Source organism: Mauremys mutica, chromosome 11 (genome assembly GCF_020497125.1).
Source record: "Mauremys mutica isolate MM-2020 ecotype Southern chromosome 11, ASM2049712v1, whole genome shotgun sequence".
NCBI lineage: Eukaryota > Metazoa > Chordata > Testudines > Geoemydidae > Mauremys > Mauremys mutica.
The window spans coordinates 2280059-2297984 of record NC_059082.1 but is presented as its reverse complement, the minus strand read 5'-3'; the positions used below and the strand labels follow the sequence as shown (position 1 = coordinate 2297984).

The window sequence follows — 17926 nt, the reverse complement described above, 5'->3', positions numbered from 1 at the left end:
AGTGTACAATACAGTACAAAACTGACCAGCATCTAAAATAGCGGCTGCAGCAGACATCAAATCCCAGATATAAACCATTTGTTGGGATTGTTGATCTTCTGCTTTTCCTGCAGTGAGAGCAAGAAATAGGTTAACTGGAGAACAGCCTTGCATCATAGATACATACACATCTATAATCCCAGTTAAACCAGCCTCTGACTTTATAGTTTGTGACAATCTACCTGCTGGAATTTAAATACTGTTGTAGTACTTGCTTTGGAGGACTTCCAGGTGTTATTGTTTTATTTCCAGTGGGTATTTTACACCAGGAAATTTTATTATGGAATGTCTTTGTGGGGGAAGGAGTCATGGGAATGTTTTAGGATATTTTGAACCTATTAAATTTGAAAGTTTCCCCTCAAATAAATGATAGTGTTGACACATGCACAGGAGCAGAGTAAAAGGTCTCTGGCACTCTGCTTTGAGAAATCATGCTACTTTCAATATTAGTACCCTGTAAGATTTTCAGAGAGCAACTGATAAAGTGGTAAACTTCATCTCCATTACAAAATGATTAGTCAAGGTCAAACCAGTTACAACATAGAAAATGGATGGTTGGACAATGGGAGTTATGCGTTAAGTTTGATCCAGGTTCTAGGCCCCTTCTAAACTCCTTGAGTCCCGACTACTTGGTCAAATGTGTGTGTCCCCAGGCTCAATGACTAAGGCTGCATCTGAGGTTAGGAGCCCATTGAAAACAGAAGTCACAGCATATAATGCTTCATCTAAAATGGACTAGCTAGCAAGCAACCGATCCAGAGATCCTCATGATCAGACTGAGACGAGTTGTCTGCTCAGGCGTGGCCCCATAGACTACCACTTTCAATTCACATGCTTCTGGTTGCACGGCACTGCACTGCACAGCTAGTACGCACGAAGACTACAAATCCCAGCATGCAATGCTCCCTGTGGCTGCAAGGGCTAGTCTTTACCGCAGGGCATTCTGGGAGTTGTAGTCTCAGCGCAATGTCCACTTCCTAAAGCGAAGAGATTTCCGGGTTTCCTCGGACCCAGCGAGTCTCGTCGCCCTCTCGCGTCAGACTGGCCGGAAGTAGTGCCCTGCGCAAGATGGCCGCGGCCCTTGTCCCCCCGCTGAAGCCGGAAGTTCGGTCGGGGGGGGAGCTGGCTGGCGGCCCCTAGGAGGATGGAGGGCGCGGAGCGGGAGCTGCGGGTGCTGCTGGTGCCCCTCGCCCGGGAGGCCCGGAGCCCCCAGGGGGACACAGCCCAGGCCAAGCTCAGCAGGGCGCAGGACGCTCTGGGAAGCCTGCTGGTCTCGGGGGGGCTCCACCTCAGGTCCCTGGCCTGTGGCAGGGCTGGCCGGGCCCGCGGCAGCCCCATCCCGGGACCGTGGGCGGAGTAAGTGGCGGGGCCGGGCGGGGGGGTCCCGTCGAGCCCAGGCTCCGCGGCGCGTGGGGCTGGCCGGCCGGGGTCCGAGCCGCGCTCAGCCTGCTGCTGTCGGCCCTTTAACGCGGTCCCGGGTTGTTGGGCGGCGCCCTGACGTGTCCGGGTTTCTCCGTCCGCTGGGTATTGTTTTGCTGATCGCCACTGGGCTGCAGCAGCAAAGCGTGTTCTCCAGGGCCGCCCTCAAACCCTCACAGCCCGAAAGGTGGGAGACTGCAGAGGGCAGTGCTTCAGTATCCTGGGAAGTCCCCCCAAATCGGGGCTTTTTTGAGTAAAACGTTTTGAATGAAATTTCCCAATTTCCCAAGTTGAAACATTTTACTCACCAATCCCCAGGTTTGGGGAAATTTCCCAGGATATAGAAGCTCTGTAAAAAACTTTTATCTGGGAATTTTTCACCAGATTTGGGACATTTTTAGTGCTAGGTTGGGAAAAGTTGGCATCACGATATAGAAGCATTGGGAGAGGTCTTGCTGTGACCCACTAGCCCACTCTGTTTGTCCTTTGACTGCAGAGGTGTTTTATCCCTGGGATAAAAACGAGGAGTCTGGTGGAACCTTAAAGACTAACAGATTTCTTTGGGTATAAGTTTTCATGGGTAAAAAACCCACTTCTTCAGATACATACATCTGATGAAGCGGGTTTTTTACCCACGAAAGCTTATGCCCAAATAAATCTGTTAGTCTTTAAGGTGCCACTGGACTCCTTGTTTTTGTGGACACAGACTAACACGGCTACCCCTCTGATACTTGTCTCCCTGGAATGGCTTTTCCAATATGTGCTAACTACTTATTGCTAAGCTATCTATTCCACCTTGCATTTTGCTGTGACCCTGGGAGAACTTTTCCCAGACCTGAAGAAGAGCTCTGTCACTGTGTAGGAGCTGGAAAGCTTGTCTCTCTCTCACCAATATAAGCTGGTCCAATACAAGATATTATCTCACCCACCTTATCTTTCTGAAGCGTGGCAATCTCCTCTGTCTTGGAACACGACAAACAGTTAAAGCCTGCCTGAAAATTGCAGCGTCACTGACAACTTAAGAATCACATTATGTTTTGAAAGCGTTGTGCCTATTATTGTTACAAGTAACACATGATCACTATAACTAAAATAGATAAAAGAGCAAGAAAATATTTTTCCTTTTTAATGTTTATTTTGGACATTTGATAGCAGTTTGTGTGTGTATATTTCACTGTTTTCCTGTCAGTGTCCTAGTTTTGTGTGTGTGAATAAAACACCACACTGGGTATTTTTAAACTGCTTTGTTATGTTTTCTGAACTGTGGAATCTGCTGAAGTTGGAAGAGAATAATGTGAATAAATGTAACATATTAAATATTGTTATTAAATATAGCTTCATGTGGGAGGATGCAGAAAATAATGATCCACAAGGAAACAAGCCAAAACTCCTGGCTCTTAGTAAAAACAATGAACTGTTTGTCTATGAGCTCAATAGAGAGGATGGAAAATCTGACACAACTGCCTTGTACAGCTGGAATGAAAAGAGACTTAAAAAACTTCTGGAAGTTAAAAATATTAGTGAGTACATTCAATGTATATTCTATATTTTTAATCTCTTGGTGATTATGGACCCAATCCTGCAACAACTATTAACATAAGAATGGGCTGCAGGATTGGGCCTTAGGAAGGTGTAAAATATTTTCATGCTGTCATTTTTAATGTTGTGGGTTTGGAACTCATCAGTAATGCTAATGAATTTGTTGAATGGCAATGATATAAATATTACAGACGGTCATGCACTTCACCTGATCAAATGAAAATAAGAAGGTACTATAGTTGAGACTATTCTCCCTGATCCTGCAGAGACTTAAGTATATACTTAACTTTACACAGTGACTAGCCTGTTGAAGTCACTGTATAGAGTTAAGCAGCTGTGTAAATCTTTGCAGGATCGGGGCCTTGATACATTAAATAACTTTAAGATCCCCTGCCCTGAAGTCTCCTTGCTAAAATATTTTATTTTCAAAATTAGTATTTTTAGTTCCTATCAAAATGTTGTTTTGTGTTCCCCATGTTGTCTTTGTGTAGTAGAAGTTGGTTAAACAAATTAGTACTATTCTTGCAACTGTTCTGACCTCAGTGATCTTGGCACACTACATTGATCAAAAGGCTAAGACAATGAATTTAAGCTATAAAGTGTCTCTCCAATCAAAACGACCAATTTGAATATGTAAAAAACTTGATTCTTTAAAAATAATTTTACAGGTCTTTCTTCAATATCGTCTGTGAGGATTCTGTCATTTAAAAAGAACACATCTTTGCTACTGTTGAATAACTTTATTCTTGTGCACCTTGATTTTCCTGGAGAAGATACAGAATTACAGGCACTTGACTGCTTTATCCTTGATTTGTCTCCACAAGTTTTGGAAAGAATAACAGATGTGAACTTTTGTAGAGGGGTTCTATTTTTGTTAGATAACTCTGGCTGGATATGTATCCTTTGCAATGGAGACTGTTTCCCAATATAATTGATCAAAAAAAGTAAAGTCATACTGTGAAGAAAAAGAATGTGGATAACAGGAAAAAAATATTTCTTGAAACCCTTTCAGGATTAAACACACATTTTGTGAAGGAAATTCAAGCCTCGCTATTTTGAAGTTATTCATCCATCTAGTCCATGTGATAGCATAGTTCAGTGTGAAAAGCTGAAGTACAAGTACTAACACGGTCTCACCAGGCCAGTGGAGCTTCATTATTCCACTGTAGATGCCAACTTTTTGGTCTCTTGTGGCAGGATATAACCATTTGTTTCACAAACTGTTCAGCTATCTCTATTCCCAGCTAATTTTTCTTACACTGTGTAGTAATCCCATTATTTTGTTCTTCCAACTGTGTTTTGCAATAAGCAATTGCCAAAAAAAGTGAATGCACGTTTAGAGAGGTTCAGGGTTTTTTAATAGTATTTAGATTTTAATTGATTTTTAATTACATTCCTAATGGTTTTACAGACTTATACTATTAACGTCAACATATTTGTTTAAAGCAATTTATAGGTTGTACTTTCCAAGACAACTAGATACAGTCATTCGGATTTGATCAAATTCTGTAGCTTGTTGTCCTGCTAAATAGCAGTGGTACAATTTCTCATGAGAGACTGGAGTCCATTCCATCATTTTTGGTGGCTGACTTCTTGTTAATGCTCCTACTCCATGCTCTTGTCCAGAATTCAAAAATAGGCTTGTGAACATTTTTCAAGCAGTCTCTCACCAATGCTCCAATATTCATTATGTTAATTACTATTCAGAGAGATTGTTTTACTTCAGTTTCAATCTACTCAGTGTGTTATTTCAACAACCTTGCAATTTGTACTGCGAAAATTTAAAAAGACCTCTTCTGCTCTAGTCATTGTTAATTAAAACTGTACTTTGCACAGTTTTGCTTTTATAATAAAAAAACCATGTTGAAGAGTGACGTTTGGGGCAGCAGGGAGAGTGGATATAGAAATGGTATTCAATATGTGCTCTATTGGCATAGAGTTTCTAATTAAATTGTCAGCTTTTTATGAAGCAGGGCACATGGCACACTTTGCATTTGTACAGCACCTAGCGCAATATGGATCTAAGCCTGATTGTGCCTTTGAGTGCTACTGTGAAACATCATAAAAATTAATAATTATAAATATCTTGCTGTGCAAGAACTTGAAGACTATATACATATACACCTACCTTGGGAAACAAAGTACAAGAAATTCACTGTCCTATTTTGTTATGTATTTGCTTGTTGAATAATTTGAAACCTGTCACTTTCTTTGACTTTGGTGTAAAGACATTTTTGATACAGTAGATGGTGTGCATCTAGCAGATGTTGACGTTGCACTCTTCCAAGCAAATGTGGAGGATGAGAACAAGAATACAACCATCTTATCTCCCCTCACTCTGATAAAGGTGTCGCACGATCTCAATGTCGCTGTGATCGTTAATTCCTCTAATTATGCCATTTCTATTGATCTAAATTTGTATTTCAGGTATGTTTGCTACAAAATTTTAAAATACATTTTTATGAGGCTAGCTAGTTTTAAATTATTGCCAATCTTGCATCTGTTGCGGTCAGAAGCCAAATTCCCATTAGTGTCCATTTGGGTCGGACTAGGCCCAAGATATAATAAAAGCTTATTAAAAAATCATGTTTCTTCAGAGTTTGCAAATCAGCGTGCTTCAACATATGTTCTTCCACTTGAGCAAGCAGAACAATAGTCTTCACGTACTATTGCTATAGGAGGTGAGGGATATATTGTGTTTTTTCAGCTAGTATTGGGTAGTAGCAGCTCCTTGAAGTATCTACAGGTATTATATTGGAACTGCTTAGCAATTTAAATTTACCACCTCTAATTGATAATTGCTGACTGAAGATTTGACCCTGCAGGAATTGCTCACCTGAAAGAAGATTGCAGAATCATACTCTGGGTTTGTATTATGTGAATGCATTTATATGAAATGCTGTTGAATTTAGAGAGAGGACCACTTCTCTGCAAGATTATCTTCCAGTTTTTCATCAGAATAATTTTGTGACTTTATAGAGTAAATATAAAAATTTGCATTTTAAAAATAGTCATTAAAAGTTTTGGAGGAGGTGTAACTTAAATTATTTTTAATATCTCTATTTGCAGAGAATTCCCTGGGCATTTATTTTGTAAGAAAATTTTTCAAAATCTTCCTGTGACACGACTGGAAGGAATTGATGAGGATGACCTTGCTAGCTCTGACTGCAGCATGAAACTTACGAGGTTTTCTTTCCGGGCAGACAGGTATGTAAATATAAATACCTTCTAGCACAAGCTGTTACAGTTTCTGCTGCATCATAATCTAGGTCAGAGGTTCTCAAATTGGGGGGCAGACCTCCCTGGGGAGGCATGGAATGTATTCTGAGGGGGCGTGAGAAGCTTTAGGAAAAAACTGTGTACATTTTAATCACAACAATGAATAACTAGCAAAGTTGATTCCTCCAGACACATAAGGTCCTCCTTCAGATAGCACTGTGCATTTTGATGGATTTCTCTTAAGCTTCCATAGTATTATACAGCATTGTTGCCATCTGTACGTTAATCCGTTTGCTATGACACGGTGTGGACATTTAATTGTAAGCATTGACCGCAGTTAGAGTTTTGTTTTTTATCTTATTACAATAGATCATTGGCTCTGTTTGAATCAATGACTTACTGTTTTTAATATTTAGTGAGAGTTGCATGTTAGGTTGTTTTTTTTTGAATCAGTATATGTACTTGTGGGGGCGGGAAGGGGTGTAAACTACAGACACAAAGAAGGGGGCACAATCAAATAAGTTGAGAGCCGCTGATCTAGGTGATTCACATATTACTAGACTACTTAATTTTAATTACAAATTTAGCAAGTTCTGAAATCAGCTGTGCACAAATTTGTTAGCTCATCTTAGTTTAAAAATGGTGTGGTCCTTAGGCCACTGCTAGGAAATTCATTAGACAATCTCAGTCCATTTTCTGTAAGCCACTAACCAACCTTGAGACAATAGTGTCCTTGTCATACTACTTTGACTTAGATTTTAACCAGTACCAACAGACATGATGTCCTATTACAAGTCCCCCCAGAACTTTTTGTATGCTTGACATAGACGAATACATATCCTCATCCTTAAGAATGGCCATACTGTGTCAGACTAGTATCCTGTCTTCCGAAAGTGGCCAGTGCCGGTTGCTTCAGAGGGAATGAACAGAACAGGGTAATTGAGTGATCTATTCCCTTTTGTCCAGTCCCAGTTTATGGCAGTCAGAGACTTAGGAACACCTGGAGCATAGGGTGGCATCCCAGACCTTGGCTAATAGCCATTGATGGACCTATTCTGCAGGAACTTATCTAATTCTTTTTTGAACCCGCTTATACTTTTGGCCTTCACCACATACCATGGCAAAGAGTTCCACAGATGGACTGTGCATTGTGTGAAGAAGTACTTTCTTTTGTTTCTTTTAAACCTGCTGCCTATTAATTCCATCAGGTGATCCCTAGTTCTTGTATTATGTGAAAGGGTAAATAACACTTCCCTATTCACATTCTCCATGTCATTCATGATTTTATAGACCTCTATCATATCTCCCTGTAGTCATCTGTTTTCTAAGCTGAACAGTCCCAGTCTTTTTAATCTCTCCTAATACGGAAGCTGTTCCATACCCCTAATCGTTATTGTTGCCCATCTCTGCACCTTTTCCAATTGTAATAAATCATTTTTTGAGAAGGGCAACCAAAACTGCATGCAGTATTCAAGGTGTGGGCATACCATGGCATTGTATGCCAGCATTTTGATATTTTCTGTCTTATCTATCCTTTTCCTAATGCTTCCGAACGTTCTATTAGCTTTTTTGACTGCCGCTGTACATTGAGCAGATGTTTTCAGAGAACGATTCAAGATCTTTGACTGGCAATAGCTAATTTAGATCCCATCATTTTATATGATGATGTTTTCCAATGTGCATTACTTGCATTTATCAACATTGAATTTCATCTGCCATTTTGTCACTCAGTTTGGTGAGATCCCTTTGTAATTCCCTTTTTAACTTTGGACTTAACTAGCTTGAGTAATTTTGTATCCTCTGCAAATTTTGCCTCTTCGCTGTTCACCCCCTTTTCCAGATCATTTATGAATATGCTGAACAGCACAGGTCCCAGTACAAATTCTTGGAAGACCCTGCTATTTAACTCTCTCCATTATGAGAACTGACCATTTATTCCTACCCTTTGTTTCCTATCTTTTAGCCAGTTACTGATTCATGATAGGACCTTCCCTCTTATCCCATGACAGCCTACTTTGCCTAAGAGCCTTAGAGACCTTGTCAAAGGCGTTCTGAAAGTCCAAGTATACTGTATCAACTAGATCACCATTGTCCACATGCTTGTTGACTTCTTCAATGAATTAAAATAAAAATAGTCTGAATGTGTCTTGTTCACATGTAGTATTTTAATTTTAGTATTTTAACTATGATGTTTAGCTATTCTTAGAGAGAAACAATATACCATTAATATTAAGTTCTTAAATCCAAAGCTGTAACAGCTTTATGTATTCAGAATAGTTCTCTTGATTGGATGAATGTCTTATTTATCAAAAAACCTTACGAAGTCCTTGAGTAATTCTATGAGAAAATTAAAAACAATGATCAACACTGAACTTAGTGAAATTTATGAGCTAATGTAGCTGTAAGCGTACAACTCAGTTGCACGAAGTAAATAATCAGTATTAAAATCGTTTTAGATAGATTACTTTGCCAGTATTTTGAGGATGGAGTGCAGGATTTTGGATCTTGTCCATAAATCTTAGTTTATGGTTTTTGATCAAAGTAATCTTTTAAAATTGAAGCCTGTAAATTACTTTAATTATCATGATTTTGGTGGTTGTACATTTTTCTCTCTTTCTCGAGGTCATGGAAAGCACACTTGTCCTCGCTGTATAACACATCAAAGAGACCTGACTCTCCAAATTTGGTGCCTAACATTTGCTTACCTTGGTACCAGTACCTTCCCCATCTTGAACATTATGATTATAAAATCTGTGACACATCTGAGAAGATCTTGTCCTCCATACCACAAGACATTGCCTATATCCTTTCCAAATCAACAAGGAAAGATTATGCAAATATCAATGACGTAGGAAGACAATGGAAAAAAATCCATCCAGGAGGCCTAGAAGAAATGATGAAACTTGAGTGTAAATCTGTGACAGGATTTAGTGCACTGTTTGCATTATCAGCAGGTGACAAAGGATTGACTGTTGCTCTGTGGGACTTAGAGACGCAAGATGTGACATATTATCACATTGGCAAAAATTGTATTTATGTGGATTGCAGTGGAGAGGAGCAGTTGTGTGTCATTCAGACAGGTGAGTTTTTTTGGTTTTCCTAATATGGTGAAGACTTCTGTTGAAAACATTTTGGTCTGTACTAACAATATGCTTCCCCTGTCTACCTAATATGATTCTCCCCAATTCATAATGCTTTTCTGCTGAGGGTGAGTGTCATATAGGGCCCTACCATAGCTTTGTGGCCTGTTTTAACAGAAATTCAGTATGTGTAAATTAAACAAATTGGCGCATAGTTTGTAATTTTTTGATATACTGATTTAGTATGAATTCCCCTGTTACAGTGAATAATTACATTGCATAGAAAAATCTATAACCATCCAATTTTATTTTCAGGGTTTAGATAGGAAGTGCAGTTATATTTGCTAAATCTATGCTTTATTTTAAACCCTGCCATTTAGAACATTAAGTTTCAAAGACAGCGATTCATCATATGTCTTGTTGTATGTGAGGGGCTTCATGAAAAGTTTAGTGCCAGATCTTGCTTTGAATTATACATTTGCACCTCATATAAACTCCACTGGGAGTTGTGTATGCTATATTTGAAGGTAGAGTTTGGCCCATAAAACGTGGGCCTTTCTTCATGGCTAGGGTTGCTAACTCTGACTGAAGCTATTCCGGGAGATTTTTCCCCCCAACATGACATACTGTCATTTTCTTAAAATCTCCTGGATTGCTTTCAGTGCTCTCCTGGAGATCAATGCTGATTCTGGGAGACTCCAGGCCAATCCTGGAGGATTGGCAACCCTATTCATGGCCTGTGGCCCTGAATCTGAATCAGATTGGGGGCTCTTTCTTCAGTGCATTTTTCCTTTCTTTTTTGGCTGCTTTGTTTCCCCTGTATTTTCCCTTAGTTTCTCCTTATGCTACCCCCAGCATGGATGTTTTTACTTTTGCTGTGAAATGAGCTAGTGGCAGCCTCTTTTGATCTAGGAATGGGCCTTTTGTAGTTGCTGCACAAGCAGGTAGTTCATGCTTTCCTCATAGGTCACACATGCAAACTCCGTGGAGTGCTTAGTGAGTTTCCTTTCCTCCATGGATCTTCATTATGAAACCCGAATCTGTCTACTAGCTGATATTCTTAGTATAGTGTACATCGTATTAACTAGTTTGTTAAATGCATTCCTTTATCTGCTGGAGAATTTTGTGTTTTGAATATCTGAATTTGACCTTAAACCAATGATTTTTTTTCTTCTGAATCCCTGAACCTCTCTGACTTAGTACCAGGAGAGAGAAGGTAGGTGAGGTATTATCTTTTACTGGACCAACTTCTGTTGATGGAAGGGACAAGGAGGAAGGAAAGCTCTGTGTAGCTCAAAAGCGTATACCTTCCACCAATAGAAGTTGCTCCAATAAAAGAGATTGCCTCGCCTAACTTGTCTCTGTCATAGCATCGGAATAAGGCTGCTACAACAACACTGCAAACATAAATATTAGGTAGGAAAACACAGATTCTGTGGATATTTACATAGGTAAATCACTCTGCCCAGGATGCCTTCCAAACAATGGTCCTCTGCTGTGTCACTTGATTCTCTGACTCAAACTACATTCTTGTGTTCTCCTCTGCTTCTCCTGGACATGAGCACATGTAATCGTATATTTCAGTGGATAAGGATCTTGCTTATGACTGATCTCTTTGCAGTGTTTGGACATGAGGGTTTCATGCAAGTATCTCAAATTGATGTATTTTTAGTTTTGATTAAAATACTTATTTTTTTGTATGAGAATTTATTTCACCTTGTAACTTTTATGTTTATATACTTAAGTTGTGAGTTTAGAGATGTTTTCTTTTGAAAGTCGTAAGAAAATTAGTAAGATGGATGTGAAAAGATGATGGTGTGACATTCTCTCCTCAGAGAGCCCAGAACCGTAAGCTGCTGTGTTACCTCTCTGCCTCAGCAAGAGAGAGCTTTGCTGGTGCTTAAACGGTGTCAGCTCCCAGCCACACCAGTCTGTCTGTTTCACCAGCAAAATCTTTGAGGCTCTGCCAGCCATAACCTTGCCTTGCAGGTGACATTGAGTGATCCCCAGTTCCCAAGTTCTCCAGAGACGTCTCACTGCCTTATCCAGCTTCTATCACTAGACAGCCACAGAAATGGCCAGGTCTGCTGCTTCCAAAGAGACTGTGTACACCCCAACCTGTTAGTCTACCTGAAGACCCCACTTACTTTAATACACAGCACTGAGATGGTTCAGAGTAAAACTAAGCATAAATTTATTAACCAAGAACATAGATTAAGTGATACTGAGCAAGAGAAAGAGACAGGTCTGGTTACAAACAAAACAAAATCTCCCTTGAACTTTAGCAAGCTACAGTCTTTGCCTACGCAGCTTTCTCACTTACATCAAGCTATCAGCATCTCCAGCCCCTCAGGCAGGAGGATCCTCCAATTGCAGAACCAGAGGGTGTTGGTCCCTTTGTTCCCAAAGTGATGGATAACAAAGGAGTTCCCTCTCTTTCCTTTTATGGTCCAGAAAATCTTTGACATGTATTCTTTGATAAGTAAAGCCAGACAAAGTTTTTCTCCCTGGTTGCTTGTTCTTTGGGGTGCAGGTGCCAAGCCACTTCTTCATCTTCTGGTCAATTTGCATTCTCAATTGGCTTGATCACTTTGTTTACCTTAGAGGTAAATGGCCTTTCATTGTTCTTGGCTAGTAATAAAGCCATGCTGTTTTCTCATCCACCTGTTGGCCTGATCTGTGCAGACTGGTAAATCCACATTCCTTTCACTAGGACAGACTTAATTATCAGCTGCTTCTACAATTTATTTTAAGAACGTATTTCCAGCACACCTACGTAACTGTGTACACCACCCATACATAGATCACACAATGATATTCATGACCCGATATTCATGTCACCAGGTATATGATACTTTACAGGACGTTGCTTGGCTACATATTCAACAGTGTGATGGATGTACCCGTTTCCAGTTGGCATAAAGGGGCATCACAGATGGAAAGTTCAGTTTTAAAAATATTAAATGTAAACAGTATATTGAGTGTCATTTTGGTTCTTTTATTTAGAGCATGGACTCTCCTTGATTCTGTTTGGTTTAACTCAAGAGGAATTCTTGAATAGACTGATAATCCATGGAAGTGCTGGCATTGTAGATTCTCTTTGTCATCTCAATGGGTGGGGAAGATGTTCGATTCCCATACATGCGTTAGAGGTAAAATAAAATGTAGTTTATCTATTATAGATGAGGAGAATATGTCCTTAAAGTAGTATAAGTAACTTATTTTAGTCTCTCATCATTAATAATGATTTTACCAGTCCAAGAAACAAACAAAAAACCCCAAAACAAGTTGAGTTAAGGTTAAGAATGTGTAAGTGTGTATCAGTCACTTAAGGGTAAAAAAAAAAGTACAAGAATATTGTAGTTATTAATAAAAACAAGCATTGGAAATCTAAGAAAATAAGGAAATGTGAAGTAAAGGCTAACATACTGTAGAGAGAGTGAATTTTTTTTCCTGGATGAGTGCATGGAAAAATATTGGTCCTGAAAGCATTTATACTGATCTGCCAAATCAATATGTTTACAACTATCTCTTTTCTATGATTTTAACAGTTGATATTTCACAAGTCACTAGTACGAGATTTTTGCTTTTACCATTTCAGCCTTACAGATCCAGTATGAAAACTTATAAGCTCAGGCACAACATTAACATTTACTTGCCTGGCAAAGCAAACAAACTGCTTGTCTCTATAGAATTTTTCAAGGCTGCAGTTCCATCTTTTAGATGAGGGCATTGGTTAAAAGTCCTGATGGCTGGTAAAATGTTGGACCTTTAAAACTGTCAACCTACACTAGTTCCTTAATAAGTGTCTGACTATTCAGTCCAGGATCTTGGACAAGTTTTATTTATTTTTTAAACCCTGATGAGATGTATAATATTCATTGCTGAATTGGCACTGTGTCTACATTGCTTTGGTTTTTTTCTGTCCCATATGCTTCCGCTTTATCATCACTGAACTTAAAGAAAAAATATTAGCAGTAATTCACCAATGCACCTTTTTAGAATATTCGTGACAGTGTGGTTGCATCTTTCTTTAGGCCGGTTTGGAGAACCGTCAGCTAGACACAGTAGACTTCTTTTTAAAGAGCAAAGAGAATCTTTTCAATCTTACTTCAGCCTGTTCCTTATCAGAGCAATCTACCAATATCACACCCCAATTTTACTTGAAAAGTAAGTCAAATATTTTAAGCAACATTAACATTTCAATTTAATTGCTTTTTTATTTGTAAGTAGTTATTTTTTTGTTCGGTCAAATTGCCACTTCATTTATTCACACTCTGATGTATGTTTGGATGGGAATACTCTCTCTGGGCTTGTCCCCTCCAAGTGAATGAGAGAAAACTTGTACAAGACTTTCAATATTTAAGCTGCTTGGCTGTGTTCCAATATTGTGCTACTCTAAACATTTTTAATGTGAAAAGAAAGTGGTGTATTTGCAAAGTGTGACTGAGTTAATTACACAGTGTAAAAGATTTAGGTGACTTACCTTTCTGGCCTATTAGTTTGACTCTTGTTATGTAGTGTGATCCATCATCTTTTATTGTGTGTGTGGTTTTAATTTCCTATATGATTATAGGTGTGGAAGAATTGAAGCCAGCTTTAGATTTACTTTGCTCAGCAATCAGAGAAAATGATTTGGAAGCTCAGAGTAAACACTTCTCTGAGCAGCTGCTAAACCTTACCTTGGCTTTCCTTAACAAACAAATCAGAGAGATTTTTATCCACACAGAAGGTAAGATTACTAACATGGATAACACGTAGTAGCACATATCTGGAAAAACTAAATAGCACATATCTGGAAAAACTAAATAGCACATCTTTATTTTTAAGATTCCCAAACTCTGTGCACAGGTTCTAAGTTTTTCAAAACTATTCTCTTAGGATTCTCACTCTCACAAATGAACTTGGGCTGGAGATTAGATTGAATCAGAGATCATATTTACAGGGAAAGGGGAGATGAAAAGTTAGGCTGAATAAGATGCACATGTCAGCTGAAATAACTAAGATAAATAACTGACCAAGCTCGAGGACAGTAGGGGTCTGCTCATGCAGCCCTAACTCATGCGTAACCCCCATTGAACTTAGTGGGAGATTTGCATGTATAAGGATGTAGGATCAGACCCTAAAAGGGCCAATGTGTAACATAAGAGTTGATATCTCTGTAAACTCTTAATCCTGAATTCCAAAAAGTAGCTAAGTATTATTTCCCCTTAACACCGGCCTGGCTTTTAATCTAGTGGATATACAGAAAAACAGTTGTTGTGGCACAGCTGGGCCATGGAGTTTTTATAGCATGTTGGTGGGACCACAGAAAGAGAAATGTTGAGAACCCTGGACCAACACATTGGCTCACTCTCCCTTCTTCTGAGGCTGAGTAGTCCATGCCAGGCAGGGGGAAAAGAGATTATAACCTAGAAACTGAACTCTGATCTCGTGCAGTAGTGCAGAGAGCCACGGGGAGGCCATGACAGTCATTTTAACATGTTATTCACTGTAAGTCAGGCTGAGTGTCTTTCACAGAAATCACCATGACCTCTGCAGCGGCCGGTGCAACTGACCCCAGGGCCGCGGGAGAAGCTTGAGTGGCCCCAGGGCCAGCCGCACCGGCCACTGCTCGAACAGCCCCAGGCAGCTGCTCCCAGGCTCTGCTGTCCCAGAGCAGTAGTCCAGGAGCAGCAGCAGTGCCCTGGGTCACCCCCTGCCTGGAGCAGCAGCAGCGGCGGGGCCCCGGGCCGCCCCCCAGGAGCAGCAGCGGGGCCCCAGGCCTCCTCTCCGCCAGGAACAGCAGCATCTGCCGGAGTTCACCCCACCCCATCCCAGAGCAGCAGCAGCAGCAGCATCCACTGGAGCTCCCCGCCCCCCAGCACCTAAGATTTAGTTAAGGGTATTTATAGTACAAGTCATGGACAGGTCAGGGGCCGTGACTTTTTGTTTATTGCCTGTGACCTGTCAATGAATTTACTAAAAATACTCATGACTAAATTGTAGCCTTAACTTTAAGTAGCACTTGAATGTTATATTAAAATGTTCATATATTTTAAAGGTAACTTTTATAAATAAGAGTTGGTTGAATACTGTATAACTTCAATGTCAAAAATTAGGGCTCTGATCCTGCAGTCAAATCAATGCAGGTGGGCCTTTGTGGAGCACCACTGATATCATGGGCTTGCCCACACAGATTGGGGTCTCCGTACCAGTGTGCTTTGTGATCATTGAGATCAGAGATAAATGCTAACTTTTAGTGAGCTATAAGGGTTAGAGCTGTAGTGTTCATTTTTATTAAAGTGGCCCACTGTTGTCCCCTACAGAACTCGATGAGTGCTTGCAGAAATGTGTGGATATTTTAACTACCTACATTATTGAACTTAGAACATTTATGATAAAGTTTCCTCGAAAGCAGAGAAATCTCATAAATATAAGATGTGATCTTGATGAAGACATTCCCAGAATAGAACAAAGCCAAATGTGGGAAACACTCACTCCGGAGGTAAAAACAAATAACCAGTTTGGGGATATTAAATTCCCATGAAATGTATTAAAGGAAATGATCAGCATGGAGTTATCTTCAAACTACTGAAAAAATAAGCAAAAATTAAATAAACTTGGTTTATATTTGCTATTCAAATAATTGCTCAAAACAAAGAGCACAAGGATCATAAGCAGCGTAGCCTGCAATTTCTATTGGAGAACAGATCTGTAGAAATTGTTTTGTTTTTGTTTTTTTTCTTTTAGCAAGTTATTTTTGAGGCCATTTTAAACAACAGAATACCAGAGGCTCAGACATTCTTCCGAGTGAATCAGAACCCTGCACAGAGGCTTCAAGAACTGATTCAAATAGGTTTTGAACTTGTTTATGACAGTCTTCTAAAGGGTAATGTCAAAGAGGCCTCAGAACTCATAAGGAATATGGTGAGTGATGTGTGATTAAAATATTGATAAATCTGAAAGAATTTCCTTACGGCTACGAAACAAACAAATGTACATTCGAAGTGATTTTTTTCTTAGATTCCCACAGCTGTTACGATTACACAAAACTTATTTTGAATATTAAATTGTCTAATGAACATTATTTGTAGGAAAAATTGTCCACTAACATTCCTTCAAAACGCTTATGTAATATGCTGTGAATGTGTTGTGACAGATATAATGGTTAGGAAAGAATATAAAGACAATTCTTTCAGTTGAATAATGAGGAGGTGTTAATAGCTTGTTAAATACAAAAAAAACAGGAGTACTTGTGGCACCTTAAAGACTAACAAATTTATTTTAGCATGAGCTTTCGTGAGCTAAAGCTCACTTCTTCGGATGCATAGAATGGAACACACAGACAGGAGATATTTATACATAAGCTCATCTCAATTGATTAGACTCTGCCTGTTGGTATGCATACTTCCACCTTTTCATGTTCTCTGTATGTATAAATATCTCCTGTCTGTGTGTTCCATTCTATGCATCCGAAGAAGTGAGCTTTAGCTCACGAAAGCTCATGCTAAAATAAATTTGTTAGTCTTTAAGGTGCCACAAGTACTCCTGTTTTTTTTGCGGATACAGACTAACACGGCTGCTACTCTGAAACTTGTTAAATACAGTTAATCTAGCTTTCTGCCTGCAGTGTTTAGATACAGTATGCTGCTACCAGGTTTGTATAGAAGAGAAGTAAAATGTTTTTCTTTATATTTTCCTTGCTTTTTCAGTGTCTGTTTTGTCTGAGTAAAAAGAACAAAACAAAACAAAATCCTTAGACCGTCAAGTCTAAAATGTAGTTACAAAGAAGTGAAAGTTGCCAGTGTAATAACTTTTCAATCTGGATGTCCTATCAAGAAGCTGGGTAGAACTCTCCTTGCAGGAGAGGGAAAGGAAGCAGCTTATCCTTATTTTTTTCTTGACTCTTACTGGTTTCCTTGTGGGTTTTTAGTCTTAGAGCCCCTAAAAGACTTTCTAGAGAAGTGAAATGCATAAGAACTCTTCGGAGGGACAGACATTTAGCAAACTAAAGCATTTCAGGAATGGGATTAGAGAGTGTTCTTGTGGGAGATGACTTTGTCCCAATGCAATTTAATCATTTTTACATTAACTAGGTATCTTCATTGTCTTTCTGCTGCACAGCTTCTCTTCTCATTCATGACTAACATTTAATGCCACTCCATCTGTGGAATTCAGAGGTGGTCCAAATTTTTATTTTATCTGATATAAAATACATAAATTCTAAATGAAGTAGTTTCAAAACAGAAAACTAAAACATTCTGTTTCATCCTTATCGAAAAGCTTTTAGTTTTTTTTTCTTCCCAAGTAAAATGTTGTCAAAATAATATGTTCCCGCAGAAGTCTGTGATAGACGAATTGGCATTTTGCAACGGAATGTTTCCCACATTATTCCTTAAATTATAATGCTCTTGCTTTAAATAGGAGGATCTTCCATTTCTACCTATTATTCTACTATAATAATTATAACTCTGCTTATCCTTTCCCCGCTGCTTCTGTGATTCATTGCTTGCTACTTCTCATTAGTGATGAATGAGGATAGAAGCTGTGCAGCAGAATAAAAATGTTTGTTACCAGATAATTTTCTTCATTAGCAACTTTTCTCTTCATTCTACTTGTTACCCCACGCCCTCCCATATTCTGGGAAA

General features: G+C 39.2%; 1 protein-coding gene across 1 annotated transcript in view; it reads left to right on the top strand.

Moving 5' to 3' along the window:
- The first annotated feature begins 1154 nt into the window (after positions 1 to 1154).
- SPG11 (SPG11 vesicle trafficking associated, spatacsin) overlaps positions 1155 to 17926 on the top strand; it is a 58230-nt gene continuing 41458 nt past the window's right edge. Inside the window, exons 1-11 of the mRNA XM_044980447.1 lie at positions 1155 to 1395; positions 2794 to 2978; positions 3666 to 3893; positions 5226 to 5424; positions 6067 to 6204; positions 8839 to 9296; positions 12303 to 12448; positions 13334 to 13466; positions 13873 to 14028; positions 15605 to 15783; positions 16029 to 16205. Coding sequence (XP_044836382.1) covers positions 1184 to 1395; positions 2794 to 2978; positions 3666 to 3893; positions 5226 to 5424; positions 6067 to 6204; positions 8839 to 9296; positions 12303 to 12448; positions 13334 to 13466; positions 13873 to 14028; positions 15605 to 15783; positions 16029 to 16205 — 2211 coding nt within the window. The 5' untranslated portion in view covers positions 1155 to 1183. The remainder of the gene's footprint in view (positions 1396 to 2793; positions 2979 to 3665; positions 3894 to 5225; positions 5425 to 6066; positions 6205 to 8838; positions 9297 to 12302; positions 12449 to 13333; positions 13467 to 13872; positions 14029 to 15604; positions 15784 to 16028; positions 16206 to 17926) is intronic.